Raw genomic sequence first — 17978 nt, 5'->3', positions numbered from 1 at the left:
CAAGATGCCAGGATGACCAGATAGAGCGGAGTCATGGTTTTCCCTGAGTACCCTCAGCCGGTATTGCAGGGGAACAAACAGTTTGTCCCCAGGGACGTTCCCGGGAGCTGCACCCTGATCAGCCGCGATATCAGAAGCTAAATCAGAATCCGTGGCAGAGACGATTATACCAGGGGGTAAAATACAAGCGGGATCCTTCTCGGAAGGAGGATTGGCCATGAAACTACGTGACAGAGCATCAGCCTTAATATTCTTGGACCCAGCCCTATAGGTAACCAAGAAATTAAATCTGGTAAAGAATAGTGCCCACCGAGCTTGTCTAGGATTAAGCCTCCGGGCCGATTCTAGGAAAACCAGATTCTTGTGATCCGTAAGGACCGTTACCTGGTGTCTGGCCCCCTCCAGGAAGTGCCGCCACTCCTCAAAAGCCCATTTAATGGCTAGAAGTTCGCGGTTGCCAATATCATAGTTACTCTCCGTGGGCGAAAACTTCCTAGAGAAGTAAGCACAGGGGCGGAGATGGGTGAGGGAGCTGGTACCCTGGGACAAGACGGCCCCCACTCCCACCTCGGAAGCGTCAACCTCCACAATAAATGGCTCCTCTTGGTTGGGCTGAATCAGCACGGGGGCCGAGATAAAGCACTTCTTGAGAGTCTCAAAGGCCTGGACGGCCTCAGGGGGCCAATGGAGGACATCAGCACCCTTGCGGGTAAGGTCCGTAAGAGGCTTAGCGACGACCGAGAAGTTGGCAATAAATCTCCTGTAATAGTTGGCGAACCCTAAAAAACACTGTAACGCCTTAAGGGAGGCAGGTTGGACCCATTCCGCCACAGCTTGAACCTTGGCAGGGTCCATGCGGAATTCATGAGGAGTGAGGATTTGCCCTAAAAATGGTATCTCCTGTACCCCAAAGACACATTTTTCAGTCTTAGCAAACAGATTATTCTCCCGAAGGACCTGGAGCACCTTCCTGACATGCTCCACGTGAGAGGACCAGTCCTTGGAAAACACCAGTATGTCATCAAGGTACACAACAAGAAAATTACCCAGGTACTCTCTCAGGATTTCATTAATAAAATTCTGGAAGACAGCAGGGGCGTTACACAACCCAAAGGGCATGACCAGGTATTCGAAATGACCCTCGGGTGTGTTGAACGCAGTTTTCCACTCATCCCCCTCTTTGATGCGGATAAGGTTATATGCCCCCCGTAGATCGAACTTAGAAAACCATTGGGCTCCCTGAACCTGATTAAAAAGATCCGGAATCAAAGGAAGTGGGTACTGGTTCCTTACAGTGACCTTATTCAGGTTACGATAATCAATGCACGGCCTAAGACCACCATCCTTCTTCCCCACGAAGAAGAAGCCAGCACCTACAGGAGAAGTCGAGGGGCGAATGAAACCCTTGGCCAGGCATTCCTGGATATACACCCTCATGGCTTCACGTTCAGGACATGAAAGATTAAATATCCTACCTTTAGGAAGCTTGGCACCAGGCACCAAATCGATAGCGCAATCGTAATCTCTATGGGGGGGCAACACCTCGGAGGCCTCCTTAGAAAACACATCGGTGAAGTCCTGAACGAACTCAGGAAGCGTGTTTACCTCCTCCCGGGGAGAAATAGAGTTAACAGAAAGACATGACATAAGACATTCATTACCCCATTTGGTGAGATCCCCAGTATTCCAATCAAACGTGGGATTATGCAACTGCAACCAGGGAAGGCCTAAAACCAGATCAGACGATAATCCCTGCATTACCAGTACAGAGCACTGCTCCAAATGCATGGAGCCAACCAGGAGTTCAAAAACAGGAGTATGCTGAGTAAAATAACCATTAGCAAGGGGAGTAGAGTCGATTCCTACTACAGGGATAGGATAAGGTAAATCAATACAAGGCATCTTTAGAGACATAGCAAATTCCACAGACATGATATTAGCAGATGAGCCAGAATCCACGAAAGCACTGCCCGTGGCAGACCGGCCAGCAAACGAGACCTGAAAGGGAAGCAAAATTTTATTGCGTTTCACATTAACGGGAAATACCTGTGCGCCCAAGTGACCTCCCCGATGATCACTTAGGCGCGGAAGTTTTCCGGCTTCTTATTCTTGCGCCTGGGACAGGTGTTCAGTAGATGCTTGTCGTCCCCACAGTAGAAGCAGAGACCGTTCATTCTGCGAAACTCCCTACGTTGTCGAGGGGACATGGAGGCCCCGAGTTGCATAGGTACCTCCGAGTCCTCCGTGGAGGGGCGAGGAGGCGGGACCTCGGGGGGGATCGCAGAAAAGTCAGAGGGGAGCACACTGAAGCGTTCTAGCTGACGTTCCCTGAGACGTCGGTCAAGTCGTACTGCTAGGGCCATAACCTGGTCAAGAGAGTCAGACGAGGGGTAGCTAACCAGCAGATCCTTCAGGGCGTCAGATAATCCTAACCTAAACTGGCACCTTAGGGCCGGATCGTTCCACTGAGAAGCTACGCACCACTTCCTAAAATCAGAACAGTATTCCTCAACCGGTCTCCTACCCTGACGTAAGGTCACCAACTGACTCTCGGCTAAAGCAGTCCTGTCAGTCTCGTCGTAAATGAGTCCGAGGGCAGAGAAAAAACGATCAACAGAGGAAAGTTCAGGGGCGTCAGGAGCCAAGGAGAAGGCCCACTCTTGGGGCCCTTCCTGGAGTCGGGATATGATGATACCCACCCGCTGGTTCTCGGAACCTGAGGAGTGGGGCTTAAGGCGGAAATATAGTCTGCAACTCTCCCGGAAGGAGAGAAACGTCTTACGGTCCCCTGAAAACCGGTCAGGTAACTTGAGGTCGGGTTCTAGAGGTGAGGTGGTGCGCCCAACCCTTTGGGCCAGGGCCTGGACCTGTAGGGAGAGGCCCTGCATCTGCTGGGTCAGGGTCTCAAGGGGGTCCATGATAGCGACAGCGTAGGAGAAATGGTAGACTAGGTAAGGGCTTGTTATTCTGTGATGGCAGGAAGGAGGTGAAGGGAAAGTGAGCCCTAATCTACCCACCGCCCTGTCCCTGCCTACTTGCAACGACCCGCCCTAGGCGACGAGGTACAACTGGGCGGCGGTCCCTACACTGTCTAAGTGCACAGGAAAACAAACAGGGAACACGCAAGGGAAGGGGCAGTAGCCACGGAACGCCACGCGGAAACGGAGCGGCGAACGAACAGTCAGGACCAGGACGAAGTGAGTAACCCGAGCGGGCACGGAGACAGAAGCAAGCCAGGGGCAAAGCAAAGCAAAGCAAGTCAAGTCAAGGAGAACTGCAGCAAGGCAGAAGCACGGCAGAAGCAGGCTGGAGCAAGCAGCAGTGGGGCCAGGAATCCAAAAGAATAACAAGCAATGAGGAAGAGAAAACTGCAGGTATAAATGGACAGGGGGCGGAGCTAACTCTGACTGACCAGGCCGCGATAGGCTCTCCCACTCCTGAGCCTGCCACCCTGATTGGTGGGAGCCGGTGTCAGTCTAAGAGGTCTGGCCTCAGGTGTCGACTGATTAACCCTGGGAGTCTCCACAGACGTAGTGCCTGGCAGATCCTTTACAGGTGTAGTTTCCAAAATGGGTTCACTTGTTGGGGGTTTCCACTGTTTTGTCCCCTCAGGAGCTTTGCAAATGCGACATGGCCTCCGCAAACCATTCCTGCTAAATTTGAGTTCCAAAAGCCAAATGGCGCTCTTTCCCTTCTCAGCCTCGCCGTGTGTCCAAACAGCCGTCTATGACCACATGTGGGGTATTGTTTTACTCGGGAGAAATTGCTCTACAAATGTTGTGGTGCTTTTTCTCCTTTAGTCCTTGTGGAAATGAAAAAAAATTAGCTAAACCTACATTTTATTTGAAAGAATGTAGATTTTCATTTTCACAGCCTACTTGCAAAAATTTCTGCAAAAAACTGGCCAATCAAAATGCTTGCTACACCCCTAGATAAATTCCTAGAGGAGTGTAGTTTCCCAAATGGGGTCACCTTTGGGGGGTTTCCACTGTTTTAGTTCCACAAGACCTGTTCAAAGCTGACATGGTGCCTAAAATATATTCTAAAAAAAGGAGGCCCAAAATCCACCAGGTGCTCCTTTGGTTCTGAGGCTGGTGCTTCAGTCCAGTAGCACACTAAAGCCACATGTGGGATATTTCCTAAAACTGCAGAACCTGGGCAATAAATATTGAGTTGCATTTCTTGGGTAAAACCTTCTGTGGTACAAAAAAAATTGATTCAAAATGAATTTCTGGAAAAAAATAATGAACTTTGTAAATTTCACCTCTACTTTGCCTTAATTCCTGCGCAATGTCTAAAGGGTTAAAAAACTTTCTAAATGCTGTTTTGAATACTTTGAGGGGTGCAGTTTTTAAAATGGGGTGACTTATTGGGGGTTTCTAATATCTAAGGACCTCAAAGCCACTTCACAACTGAACTGGCCCCTGTAAAAATAGCATTTTGAAATTTTCTTGAAAATGTGAGAAATTGCTGCTAAAGTTCTAAGCCTTGTAACGTCCTAAAAAATAAAATGATGTTCAAAAAACGATGCTAATCTAAAGTAGACATATGGGGGATGTTAGTTAGCAACATTTTTGTGTGGTATAACTGCCTGTCTTACAAGCAGATACATTTAAATTGAGAAAAATGCTAATTTTTGCAATTTTTTGCAAAAATTTTGGTGTTTTTCACAATTAAATACTGAATGTATCGGGCAAATTTTGGCAGTAACATAAAGTCCAATGTGTCACGAGAAAACAATCTCAGAATCGCTTGGATAGGTAAAAGCATTCCGGAGTTATTACCACATAAAGTGAAACATCTCAGATTTGAAAAAAGAGGCTCTGTCAGGAAGGTCAAAAGTGGCCAAAGAGGGAAGGGGTTAAGGACGCAGCCTTCTTTTGGCCTTAAAGGGAATGTGTTGCCAGAAAAACATGTTGTTTTTTTTTAATTAAACATTTAGTGTGTAGGTGATTAAACATTGTTCAAATTTTTTTTATTTTTTTCACGAGTCAGGAAATATTATAAATTAATTCTAATTTATAATATTTCCCATTGCTGGTCACTAGATGGAGCTATTCCCAAAATTGCAGCATTGCAAAATTGGGTAAAAAGCCCTCGCTCTAGTGAGCTCTCAGCATCCCCCCCCCTCCTTTATCCTGGCTAGTGCCGGGATAAACGAGGGGTTTGAACGGTCTAACCTCCTACACTGTGTGTCGCCATTTTTTGAGCTAACACACAGTGTAATAGGTTTACATACAGTAGTAAACGTACACAAACACGAACATACATAGAAATCTCTTACCTGCTCCTGCCGCCACGGCTCCCTCCGGCCCGTCCGCTCCGTCTGCTGCCGCTGGTCCAAGTGCACAAGTCCGGAAGCCGCGACCGGAAGTAGTAATCTTACTGTCCGGCCGCGACTTCCGGTCCACAGGAAAATGGCGCCGGACGGCGCGCATTTCAAATTGGACTGTGTGGGAGCGGCGCATGCGCAGTTCCCACACAGACGGCGTACATGTTAGTGGATGGAACGGGCCCCGTTCGCAGTCCCTATGGGACTGTGGCTGCCGTATTCCATGTCTGGTCGTGTCGTTAATCGACACATACAGAAATGGAAAAAAAAATGGCAGCCCCCATAGGGAAGAAAAAGTGTAAAAATAAGAAAAAGTAAAACACAAACACACAAATAAATATAAACGTTTTTAATAAAGCACTAACATCTTTAACATATTAAAAAAAAAATTGTGATGACACTGTTCCTTTAAGGCTCTGAGCCCATTTTTGAAATCTGACATATTTCCATTTATGTGGTAAAGACGTCGGAATGCTTAAACCTATCCAAGCGATTCTGAGACTGTTTTCTTGTGACATATTGGGCTTTATGTTAGTGGTAAAATTTGTTCGATATATTCAGTGTATATTTGTGAAAAATGGCAACATTTAGAGAAAATTTTGAAAAAATAGATGTTTTCTGAATTTAAATCCATCTGCTTGTAAAACAGATGGTTATATCCCCCAAAATAGTTACTAGTTCAAATTTCCCATATGTCTACTTTAGATTGGCATCATTTTTTGAACATTTTTTTTTTTCTTGGACGTTACAAGGCTTAGAACATAAACAGCAATATATTCATATTTTTAAGAAAATGTCCAAAGCCATTTTTTAAGGTACCTGTTCAGTTCTGAAGTGGCTTTGAGGGGCCTAAGTATTAGATACCCCAATAAAACACCCCATTTTAAAAACTGGACCCCTCAAAGTATTCAAAACGGCATTTAAAAAGTTTTTTAACCCTTTAGGAATTTCACAGGAATTAAAGCAAAGTGGAGGTGAAATTTGCAAATTTCATTTTTCTTGCTGAATTTCAATATTATTAAAAAAAAATTCTGTATCACAGAAGGTTTTACCAGAGAAACACTACTAAATATGTATTGTCCAGATTCTGCAGATTTTAGAAATGCCCAACATGTGTCTCTAGTGTGCTCGTGGACTAAAACACAAGCCCCAGAAGCAAAGAAGCACCTAGTGCTTTTTTGGGCCTCTTTTTTTTATTAGAATATATTTCAGGCAGCATGCCAGGTTTGAAGAGGTGTTGAGGTACCAAAACAGTAGGAATCCCCCAAAAGTGATCCCGTTTTGTAAACTACACCCCTCAAGGAATTCATGTATGGTTGTTGTTACCATTTTGACCACACAGTTTTTTCACAGCATGTATTTGAATTGGGCTGTGAAATTAAAAAAATTATTTTTTTTCCAATAAGATGTCATCTTTGATAAAAAAAAATATATTTTCACAGGAAATAAAATACCCCATTTTGTTGGCCAATTTGTCCTGAGTGCGGCAATACCCCATTTGGTGTGATAAACTGCTGTTTGGGCCCATGGGAGGGCTCAGAAGGAACGGAGCGCTATGTGTTTGTTGGAGTCCAGATTTTGCTGGATTGGTTTTCGGGTGCCATGTCGCATTTGCAGAGCCCCAGAGGCATCAAAGCAATGGAAACCCACCAGAAGTGACCCCATTTTGGAAACTACACCCCTCAAGGAATTGATTTATGGTTGTTGTGACCATTTTGACCGCACAGTTTTTCACAGCACGTACTTGAATTGGGCTGTGAAATTTAAAAAATGTCATTTTTTCCAATAAGATGTCATTTTTGGTCAAAATTTCTTATTTTCACAGGGAACAAAATACCCCATTTTGTTGCCCAATTTGTCCTAAGTGTGGCAATACCCCATTTGTGGTGATAAACTTCCGTTTGGGCCCATGTGAGGGCTCAGAAGGAAAGGACCACCATTTGGCCTACTGGAGCTTTTCTGGTGCTAAGTCATGTATGCAGAAGCCCCTGAGGTACCAGTACAGTTGAAACCCCCGAGAAGTGACCCCATTTTAAAAACTACACCCCTTAAGAAACTCATCTAGAGGTGTTGTGAGCATTTTGACCCCACAGGTATTATGTAATAGGTAATGCGTAGCAGATGGTGCAGTGTGAGATTTGCAATTTTCTATATATCTATGCCATTTCAGTGTCCAATATATTGTGCCCAGCATGCGCCACCAGAGACATACACCCCATAAACTCTAATGTCGGTTCTCCTGGGCACGGAAATACCCTACATGTGGCTGTTATCACCTGCCTGGGCACACAGCAGGGCTCAGAAGGGAAAGATGAGGGGGGATAAGCTGTGCGGAGTGCGTCAGGTTAGATTAAAAATCTAAGGGATGTATGGTAAATTTGAAAAACACTTTCATACAGAGCCCTGGTTTTTCGGTACACGTGTCACATTGATATATTGTGTCCTCCCTTATCCCCCTCTTATAGCAGACTTTGCACCTCTTTTGACTTTTTCCCTTCTTGCCAGTTTGGGGAACTTCTTCTGGAAAGTGTTGCCCTGGTAAGATGCGTGTGGCCTCGCTTCAGAAGTATTGGGTGCCCCCTTCTTGGTCCCTAAAGATTAGGTTCATGATAACCACCTCTTGAAATTTCAGGAAAGTTCCCGTCTGGTCTGTACATCGACGTAGCACGTACGCATTGTACAATGCCATCTGTATGAGGTGCCCGGCCAGCTTCTTATACCACACCGCATGGCGCTGTAGGGCTTAAGGGCTTGATCTGACAAGTCCACCCCTCCCATGTACCTATTGTAGTCCAGGATGCAGTCTGGTTTGGGAGTCTCTGTACTGGTACCTCATACAGGTACATGGGTACTGGTGTGGCCATGTATTATTGTCAATACAAGGACATCTCTCTTGTCCTTGTACTTAAAACACAATATGTTGCTGCTATATTTCTCCCTGCTCTCACCCCTTCTGAGTGTTTGCCCAAGCAGAAACTTAGAGAGGCCTCTCAGATTTCTTCTAGCAGTGCCGCATGCCGCAGTACTTCTGGAAGCGAGGCACTTGAAGAGTGGGACGCTGGTATAAAAATTATCAAGGTAGAGGTGGTAACCATGGTCTAGCAGTGGGTGCACCAAATCCCACACAATTTTTGCATTAACTCCCAGTAAGGGGGGGGGGGCATTCTGGGGGCTGAATACTGGTGTCCTTCCCTACAAATATCCTAAATTTGTAGGTATACCCTGATGCACTCTCGCACAGCTTATACATCTTCATGCCATACCTTGCCCTTTTACTCGGCAGGTACTGGCGGAATTGAGGCCTCCCTTTAAAATGTACCAAGGACTCATCAATAGAAATACACTTCTCAGGGGTGTATGCTTGGGAAAACTGGGCACTGAAACGGTCTAATAGGGGACTCAGTTTATACAAACGGTCAAAACTGTGGCCATCTCAAGGTGGGCCCTGCTCATTATCAGTATAATGTAAGAAGCGAAGTATTGCCTAATTTATTTTTTTGCTTTAGGGGCCTATATATTAGACACCCCTATGAAACACCCCATTTTAGAAACTAGACCCCTCAAAGTATTCACAACAGCATTTAGAAAGTTTATGAACCCTTTAGGTGTTTCACGGGAATTTAGAGCAAAGTAGAGGTGAAATTAACTTTTTTTTTTTTTGTCCGAAAAACTTTTTATTTCATTTTTTTCTATAACACAAAAAGTTTCACCAGAGAAACGCAACTTAATACTTATTGCCCAGATTCTGCAGTTTTAAGAAATATTCAACATGTGGCCCTAGTGCGGTAATGGACTGAAGCACCGGCCTCCGAAGCAATGGAGCACCTAGTGGATTTTGAGGCCGCCTTTTTATTAGGCACCATCTCCGATTTGAAGAGTTCTTGTGGTGCCAAAACAGTGGAAACCCACCAAAAGTGACCCCATTTTGGAAACTAGACACCTTGAGGAATTCATTGTAGTTTTCATGGGGTGCATGCGACTTTTTGATCAGTTTTTATTCTATTTTTAAGTGGCGTGGTGACTAAAAAACAGCAATTCTACTTTTTTTTTTATTCTATCTTTTTACAGCACTCACCGTGCGCTATAATGACATATTCACTTTATTTTGCGGCGCGATACGATTACGGTGATACCATATGTTTATAGTTTTTTTATGTCTTATGGCGTTTGCACAATAAAATACTTTTTGTAAAAAATCATGTACTTTTTGTGTTGCCTTATTCTAAGAGCCAGAACTTTTTTATTTTTCCATCAAGAAAGCCGTGAGAGGAGTTGTTTTTTGCGTAACAAACTGTAGTTTCGATCAGTACCATTTTTAGGTACATGCGACTTTTTGATCTCTTTTTATTCCTTTTTTTGGGAGGTGAAGTGACCAAACAATTGTGATTCTGGTAATTATTATTATTATTATTATTATTTTCTTTTACAGCGTTCACAGCGTGGGATACATAATGAAATAATTTTGTTGTTCAGGTCGTTACAGACGCGGCGATACCAATTATGTATAGTTTATTTGTTTGTTTATATATTTTTATTAATAATAAATGACTGATAAGGGAAAAAGGGGGATTTTTACTTTTATTACTTTTAAAACTTTTATTTTCACACATCTTTTTTTAACTTTATTACTTTGTCCCACTAGGGGACTTGAGGGCAGGAGGCCCTGATCGCAAATCTAATACACTGCACTACATGCGTAGTGCAGTGTATTAGAGCTGTCAGCTACTCACTGACAGCAAACATAGTGGGTCCTGACTTTGTCAGGACCCACTAGGCTTCCGTCGATGGCATAGCCGGACAACATTGTTAGGTGTCCGGTTGCCATAGTCACCATCGCCGGCCGCTATTGTGTAGCAAGCCGGCGATGGAAGCTTAACCCCTAAAAAGCCGCGATCGGTATTGAATGCGGCTTTTAAGGGGTTAATCAGTGGGGACACAGCGATCGTTCCCCGCTATAGGAGCTGCGGCAACTGCTGTACGAGACAGCAGCTGTCACAGCTCCTGCATATGTCGGGAAGACGGCCGAAATGGCAGTTACTCCCGCAATGTATTATTCCGTCGCTGAGAGCAAACTATATACTTAGCACAACGGAATAGTACGTCGCTGAGCGTGAAGGGGTTAAAGGGGTTAAAGGAGGTTTCCCATCTTAGACATATATGGCATATTTTGCAGGAAATGCCAAAAATGGCTGATTGATGCTGGTCCCAGTTTTGGGACCTGCACCTATATCTAGAACTGATCGCAGAATCCAGGTGAAGACTAGTGGATAGAGGGTTGCGCGTAGCTCTCTCCATTCTGTTCAATGGGAGTTACGGAAACAGCGGAGCAAGAGCTCTTTGGCTTTTTACATAACAACCATACAACAGAAAAAATGAGGTGCTCCCATGCGCGACACTCTCTCCACTGGTCTCTGCGTTGATTCTGCGGTTAGCTCTAGATATAGGTGAAGGTCCCAGAGCTGGGACCCACATTTATCAGACATTTTTGTCATTTCCTGTGGCTAACTTTTCCTTTTCTTCTTCATCCGGCCCAAATTGCCCTGACGCCTTCTTCCGACTACGAATCACCTCTGCAGAATTTGCAACACAAACATCTTTGGCTTCTCGCTTTTCTAGCACCTCCCCACCCTCTACAAAAACCTCTCCTTTTATAGTGCCCCAGCTGGAAATAATGCACCCCCGGTTCCACACACTATAATAGTACCCCCCTTTAGGCCCTACACAGTAATAGTGCCACACACAGCCCCCTGTAGATAGTGCCACACACAGCCCCCCTCTTGTAGATAGTGCCACACAGCCCCCTCTTGTAGATAGGGCCACACAGCCCCCCCTCTTGTAGATAGGGCCAAACAGCCCCCCCCCTTGTAGATAATGCTAACAGCCCCTTCTTGTAGATAGTGAGACACAGGGCTGGCCTTAGGATAGATGGCGCCCCGTGCTAAATGGTCTTTCGGTGCCCCATAAAAAATTATAATGCCAATTTAGTGCCCCCATACAGTATAATAATAATATTTAATAATATAATATATTACAACCCCTTCAAGGACACAGTATTTTGTCCTCTAATTGTGCCCACAGTATTATGGGCCCCCACACAGTATTGTGCCCCCCTGTAGATTTTGCCATACAGCCTCCCAGTAGACAGTGCCATAAACCCCCACCTCCTCCTTGTATATAATGCCATACAGCCCCCCCACCTCCCCCTAGTAGACAGTGCCCCCAAACAAAACAAAAATTGTACTCACCTAGGCCCCGTTCCTACGACAAACTGAGCTGCTCCACAATGGGATCCTGTAGCCTAGTGCAGAGTTTCCAAACCTTTTCAGATTCGAGGCAGTACTGGAAAAATGTAATTTCCTCAGGGCACCCTTACCAAAAATTGTTTCGAGAAAGACAGGAAACAGCTTAAAAAAAAAAAGCACTACACTCGTAGGGTATGTTTACACACATTTTTTTGTAAGGCAAAAAAAATCTGCCTCAAAATTCCTTCAGGAAGTGACAGCATTGTTTGACTTTTTTTTGTGTGTTTTTTCTCAAGCCGTTGAAGCGAATGCAAAAGACGCAGGGAAAAAAAGCACCAAACAAGCGCCGCAGTTATTTTCTGCCTCCTATTAATTTCAACTGGAGGTCAGAGGCGGAAACCACTTGAAGATAATATGTAATATGACCATCAGCCCCCCACTCACAATAAAATGACCATCAGCCCCCCACTCACAGTAAAATGACCATCAGCCCCCAACTCACAGTAATATGACCATCATCCCCCCACTCATAGTAAAATGACCATCAGCCCCCCCACTCACAGTAAAATGTCCATCTGCCCACCACTCACAGTAAAATAACCATCAGCCCACCACTCACAGATTCCCCCTGTAGGTATTGCCACACAGCCCCTTGTAGGTAGCGCCACATAGCCCCTTGTAGATAGAATCACACAGCCCCTTGTAGGTAGTGCCACACAGCCCCTTGTAGGTAACGCCACACAGCCCCTTGTAGGTAGCGCCACACAGCCCCCTTGTAGGTAGCGCCACACAGTCCCCTTGTAGGTAGCGTCACACAGCCCCCTTGTAGGTAGCGCCACACAGCCCCCTTGTAGGTAGCACCACACAGCCCTCTTGTAGATAGCGCCACACAGCCCCCTTGTAGATAGCGCCTCACAGCCCCCTTGTAGATAGCGCCACACAAACCACTGTAGAGAGCGCCACACAGCCCCCTGTAGAGAGCACCACTCAGCCCCCTGTAGAGAGTGCCACACTTCCCCCTGGTTGGGAGTGCCACACAGCCCCCTGGTAGGGAGTGCCACATAGCCCCCTGGTAGGTAGTGCCACACAGCCCCCAGCCCCCTTGTTGGTAGTGCCCCACAGCCCATAGCCCCTTTGTACGTAGTGCCACACAGCCCACAGCCCCCTTGTAGATAACAAACCCCCACCTTCCTGTAGATAGCGCCACTGTAGCTCCCTGAAGAAGCGGAATCCCTGTGTGGCCGCACTGGGATTTCGCTCCTTCAGGGAGCTACAGTGGCGCTAGTAGATAGCGGAGCAGGGAGATACCGCCCGGTGTCGCCGCTAGCAGCCGCTATGGCTGCTACAGCGGTAGCGACGGCCACTAAGTGAAGAAGCGCCCGGGCGGAAAGGCGACTGCTGAGTCGCCTGCCCCAGGCGCTTCTGAAACAAGCAGGGGAAGGGAGCCAGCGCAGCGCCCCCTTCCACCTGCTGGAGTAATGCGCGCCCTGTGCGAAGGCACAGGTCGCACACCCTTAAGGCTGGCCCTGGTGCCACACACAGTCCTCCTATCGTAGATAGTTCCACACACAGCCCCCCTCTTGTAGATGGGGCCACACACAACCCCTCTTGTAGATAGTGTCACACAGAACCCAGTCTTGTAGACAGTGCCACACATCCCCCTTCTTGTAGATAGTGCCACACAGCCCCCACTGTAGATAGTGACACACAGCCCTCACTCTTGTAGATAGTGCCACACAGCCTCCATTGTAAGCAGTGCCACACAGCCCCCACTCTTGTAGATAGTGCCACACACAGCCGCCCACTGCAGATAGTGTCACACAGCCCCCCACTCTAGATAGTGCCACGCAGCGCCCCACTGTAGACACTACCACACAGCCCCCACTGTAGACAGTGCCACACAGCCCCCACTGTAGATAGTGCCACACAGTCCCACACAGTAGACTGTCACACAGCCCCCCCCACTGTAGACAGTGCCACACAGCCCCCCACTGTAGACAGTGCCACACAGCCCCCCCATACTGTAGACAGTGCAACACAGCCCCCCACTGTTGGCAGCACCACACAGCCCCCCACTGTAGACAGTGCCACACAGACCCCCACTGTAGGCAACGCACCACCCCTTGTATATAGTGCCACACAGACCCACAAACAAAAATGCCCCATACTGTATAATGCTCTCCATAGCTGCCCCATACAGTATAATGCCCCTATAGCTGCCCCATACAGTATAATGCCCTCCATAGCTGCCCCATACAGTATAATGCCCCCATAGCTGCCACACAGTATAATGCCCACCATAGCTGCCTCATACAGTGTAATGTTCCCCTATGCTGTCCTATACAGTATAATGCCACCATATGTACGTACCTAATAAAAAAATAATAACATAATTACTTACCTATTCTTGTTCTCACGACGGGTGGAGGATGCTTCTCCTCCTCTGCACTGCCCCGTGAGTGACTGTCCGAGCACTGAGACCCCCACCAGTCGCTAGAACGAAGTAGATGAAGCACTCGTGTGAGTGCTTAGCTGCTTAGTTTCTGTTCAGCTTTTTCCAGAAATAAATGTATCGGAGAACGGGCTCATAAACTTTGTATTGAGTCCGTACACCGATACATTCATTTCCGGAAAAAGCCGAACAGACACGAAGCAGCTGAGCGCTCACACGAGTGCTTCAGCTGCTTCGTTCTAGCGGTTGGTGGGGGTCTCTGTGATCGGACCCCCACCAATCCAAACTTCTGACATGTCACTTTGACATGTCAGAAGTTTGTCGAATGTTTAGCTACACTTTAAACTTTCTTGTAGTGTCTTGACTTTTTTTTTTGCTTTCCAGCTTACCATTTAATTTACATTTAATTCTTATATACATGAAAATTTGTATTGAGTTAAAATATTTTGTCAAACATAAGGAAGCTATGTATCTAATATCATTGGATTTATTTTACCTTTCAGGTTTATAGCCATGAGATTGGGGGTTTTGTGAATCCCAGTTTTGACACTCCAAGCCAGACTTTGTTTTTGAAATTTTACCTCTATAATTTTCTCCAGAACAATGAAAACATTCTCCTGCAAAAAGTTGAAAACCAGTGTTATTCTTGTTTAACCCCTTTTACTGTGTATATATAAGACCCCTGATGCTCACCCACCAGTTAAAATATCCTATCTATTAACAACATAAATATCATTCTTTAATTATCCTATTAATAAACACAAACTCCTTCTGACCTTCACATTGTGGAATGTCACAAAATTCAAAGCGTTTATTTGGGTCTGTAGTGTAACACCAAGGGCCACTTGGATCTCCATCTGGGTTTCGACAAAAATTTGAGTCTAGCCCAGCATTTGGAGTAGTTGTAGGTGTATAGCTGGAAAACACAAATGTAGAATAGTAAAAAAGAATATAATAAACACTCTAATATTGGACTATATTAATTTAAAAAAACATCAATAAACTGCCAGTCAATAATTTATTTGCAATTGCTCTTATAGTGCTGCTGATCACAGAGTCATTGTACTGACCGCAATTATATTAGTAAAAGTGATGACAGTTACTTCTACATAAAATCATAGACTATGAAGTTGTACGTCACAATTTATTGTATGTCATAATATCTTAATTAAAGGTTATGTACACCTTTGAAATATATATATATTTTTTTAAATAAAAATGTCTATCAGTTTTTTGGTGCAAATTTCTAGATACTTTTTATTAAAAAGTATTTTTACTTTTTGAGATACAGTTGCTTTGCATCATGTATAAAGAGAAGCTGTATCTAGCATGAAACCTGTATCCATCAGGTCAGCGGCTCTGACAGGTTCATGGTCAGCGGGTCAGACATGCAGGATTTATCTGTTATCGATCACATCTAAGGGCGGGTTCACACATGGCGGAATTTCACTTAAATTCCGCTGCGGACACTCCGCAGCGTTAATCCGCAGCGGAGCCGTTTCTCCATTGACTTTCACTTTAATTTAGCAGTGTTCGTTTACACGATGCGTACAATTCCGCTGCGGAGCATAGGCTGCGGAGCGGAATTTGGTGTCCGCAGCATGCTCTGTCTGTTGCGGAGCAGTGGCGGACTGGTTGCGGACTCATGGCGGAATTTCTCCATTGACTTCAATGGAGAGTCAAAATTCCGCAATGAAGTCCGCAGATCTTATGTGTGCTGCGGAGCGTATTGTTTTTACTACCATGACATTTCTTCATTCTGGCTGGACCTATGTATTTCTAGGTCTACAGCCAGACTGAGGAAGTCAATGGGGCTCCCGTAATGACGGGAGCGTTGCTAGGAGACGTCTGTAAATAGTCACTGTCCAGGGTGCTGAAAGAGTTACGCGATCGGCAGTAACTGTTTCTGCACCCGGGACAGTGACTACCGATCTCAATATACATGTATCTGTAAAAAAACATATAAGTTCATACTTACCGAGAACTCCCTGCGTCTGTCTCCAGTCCGGCCTCCCAGGATGACGTTTCATTCTAAGTGACGGCTGCAGCCAATCACAGGCCAAGCACAGGCTGCAGCGGTCACATGGACTGGAGCGTCATCCAGGGAGGTCGGGCTGGATGCCGAAAGAGGGACGCGTCACCAAGACAACGGGCGGTAAGTATGAATTTCTTTGACTTTCACTAGGGAAAGTGCTGTCCCTTCTCTCTATCCTGCACTGAATAGGGAGAAGGGAAGCACTTTTCCTGCAGTCCGCAGCGGCCAGTCCGCATCAATTTTCTGCACATTTTGTGCAGATCCGCAGCCGTAATCCGCAACCCGGATTAGGTGCGGCATTGATGCGGACAGTTGCGGAGGAATTCCGCCATGTGTGGTCATGCCCTAAGTTATGAAGATGTGATCGGTAACAGCTCGATCCTGAGTGTTAGAGACGCAGGATCTCCTGACACTGAACCCATCGGTTCCAATGACCTGACGTATACAGGATTCACCGCTAAATACAGCTGCTCTGTATACACAAGTATGTAGATTATTTCTTCATTTTAGATTAATTCAGGAAAAATTAAACCACCTTCTTATGATGGCATGCAAAAAGATTCATACAATTTTTCTACAATGAAGTGAACACTGAACATTATTTGTAATGGAAATAAAGCTTTAAAATTAAAAATGGAAACAATCTTATGCTAATTAGTGTATTATCCACTTATACATAAACTGAACATCTTTGTTCTATACTTTGGTGTGTGAGGAGTGGTTGCTGTCCATTCCTGGCATGTTTTCCCAGAACGTGTTTTGCATTCTGTTCCCCTGTAGTTTTTTCCATCTCCTGTGATGCAGTAATCGAGGAAGACTATAAAATAAATAATACACATTTGTAAATGGCAATTATATCCCCATACCTCTATACTTTATGAAAGAAAATAACTGGCATATTGCAAAAATGCCACCCAGCACGTTACACTTTTATAGGCACCTTCACACAATTTTGCATAAAAAAATATAGTGTAAAAAATGCAAACGTTTGTCGCCAGGGTTGCCAACCTCCACTTCAGTAATTTCTGGACAACTGAGCTAAAAAGCACAGACAGACCAAAATTTTTATGGACACATTACAAAATCATTGCCTGTGCAATGTGCTAGGAGTGACTCACCAATCACAGCCCCGCGTGTTGCTCTTCCACCCTAACTTAGCGCGGTAAAGCTGCAAGCGGGGCTGTGATTGGTCTGAATCACTCACCACTCACTCACTCCTGTATCCCACCACCCCAGTCCACACTCCGCTCTGCCTTATGTCACTCTCATTTAGGAGCAGATGGAGGGCAGACGGAGCCAAGTGAATGGTGCGGCGGCGGTCTGAGTAAGGTCGGTGCCGGTCCGACCTACTCTTCCCTTGTTTGCACTGCGCATGTACGTTTTGGCGCAAACGCAGTGCAATGTTTTAGGGGATGAAAACGAAATCACAGACAGTGTTTTTTGTTCTGGACACTGGATGGCAGAAAAAAACAAAATGCTTGTTTTTTGCGGACAGTCCGTCCATCTGCGGACAGTTATCAACCCTGTTTGTCGCTAAAAGTCTGACCCAAGCAGAGCCTGAACTGCACCACAGCCTCTAAAAACAAAAGTTCAGGATGAGTTCATACATTCCACTTTGGCTAGGTTCACATCTGTGTCTGGATTCCATTTTAAATGGATCCTTATTTTATTTGACGGATAAGGCTATGCTCACATGTGCGTTGTAGGTTTCCGTTGTTCTGCTCATCAGTGGAGCAGAAGAAGGGCAAACCATAAGCGACTGTTCCGTTCCACCACAGATACCACCGGTAGCCGATGAAATCCATTGACTTTAATGGGTTACAAAGTTACATAGTTAATACGGTTGAAAAAAGACACATGTCCATCAAATTCAACCAAGGCATGGGAAAATGAAAGGGATTAAACAAGAATTCTACA

The 17978-nt window shown here is 45.5% G+C and overlaps 1 protein-coding gene across 1 annotated transcript in view; it reads right to left on the bottom strand.

The window, feature by feature from the left end:
* Positions 1-17978, bottom strand: part of PLG (plasminogen) — a 107376-nt gene that overhangs the window by 73556 nt on the left and 15842 nt on the right. Inside the window, exons 4-6 of the mRNA XM_075862560.1 lie at positions 16764-16878; positions 14803-14942; positions 14523-14643 (exon numbers count right to left, since the gene is read on the bottom strand). Of these exons, the coding sequence (XP_075718675.1) occupies positions 14523-14643; positions 14803-14942; positions 16764-16878 (376 nt within the window). The remainder of the gene's footprint in view (positions 1-14522; positions 14644-14802; positions 14943-16763; positions 16879-17978) is intronic.

Source organism: Rhinoderma darwinii, chromosome 4, assembly GCF_050947455.1.
Source record: "Rhinoderma darwinii isolate aRhiDar2 chromosome 4, aRhiDar2.hap1, whole genome shotgun sequence".
NCBI lineage: Eukaryota > Metazoa > Chordata > Amphibia > Anura > Rhinodermatidae > Rhinoderma > Rhinoderma darwinii.
Note: the sequence above shows the minus strand (reverse complement) of the source record. Positions and strands in the feature narration are given on the sequence as shown.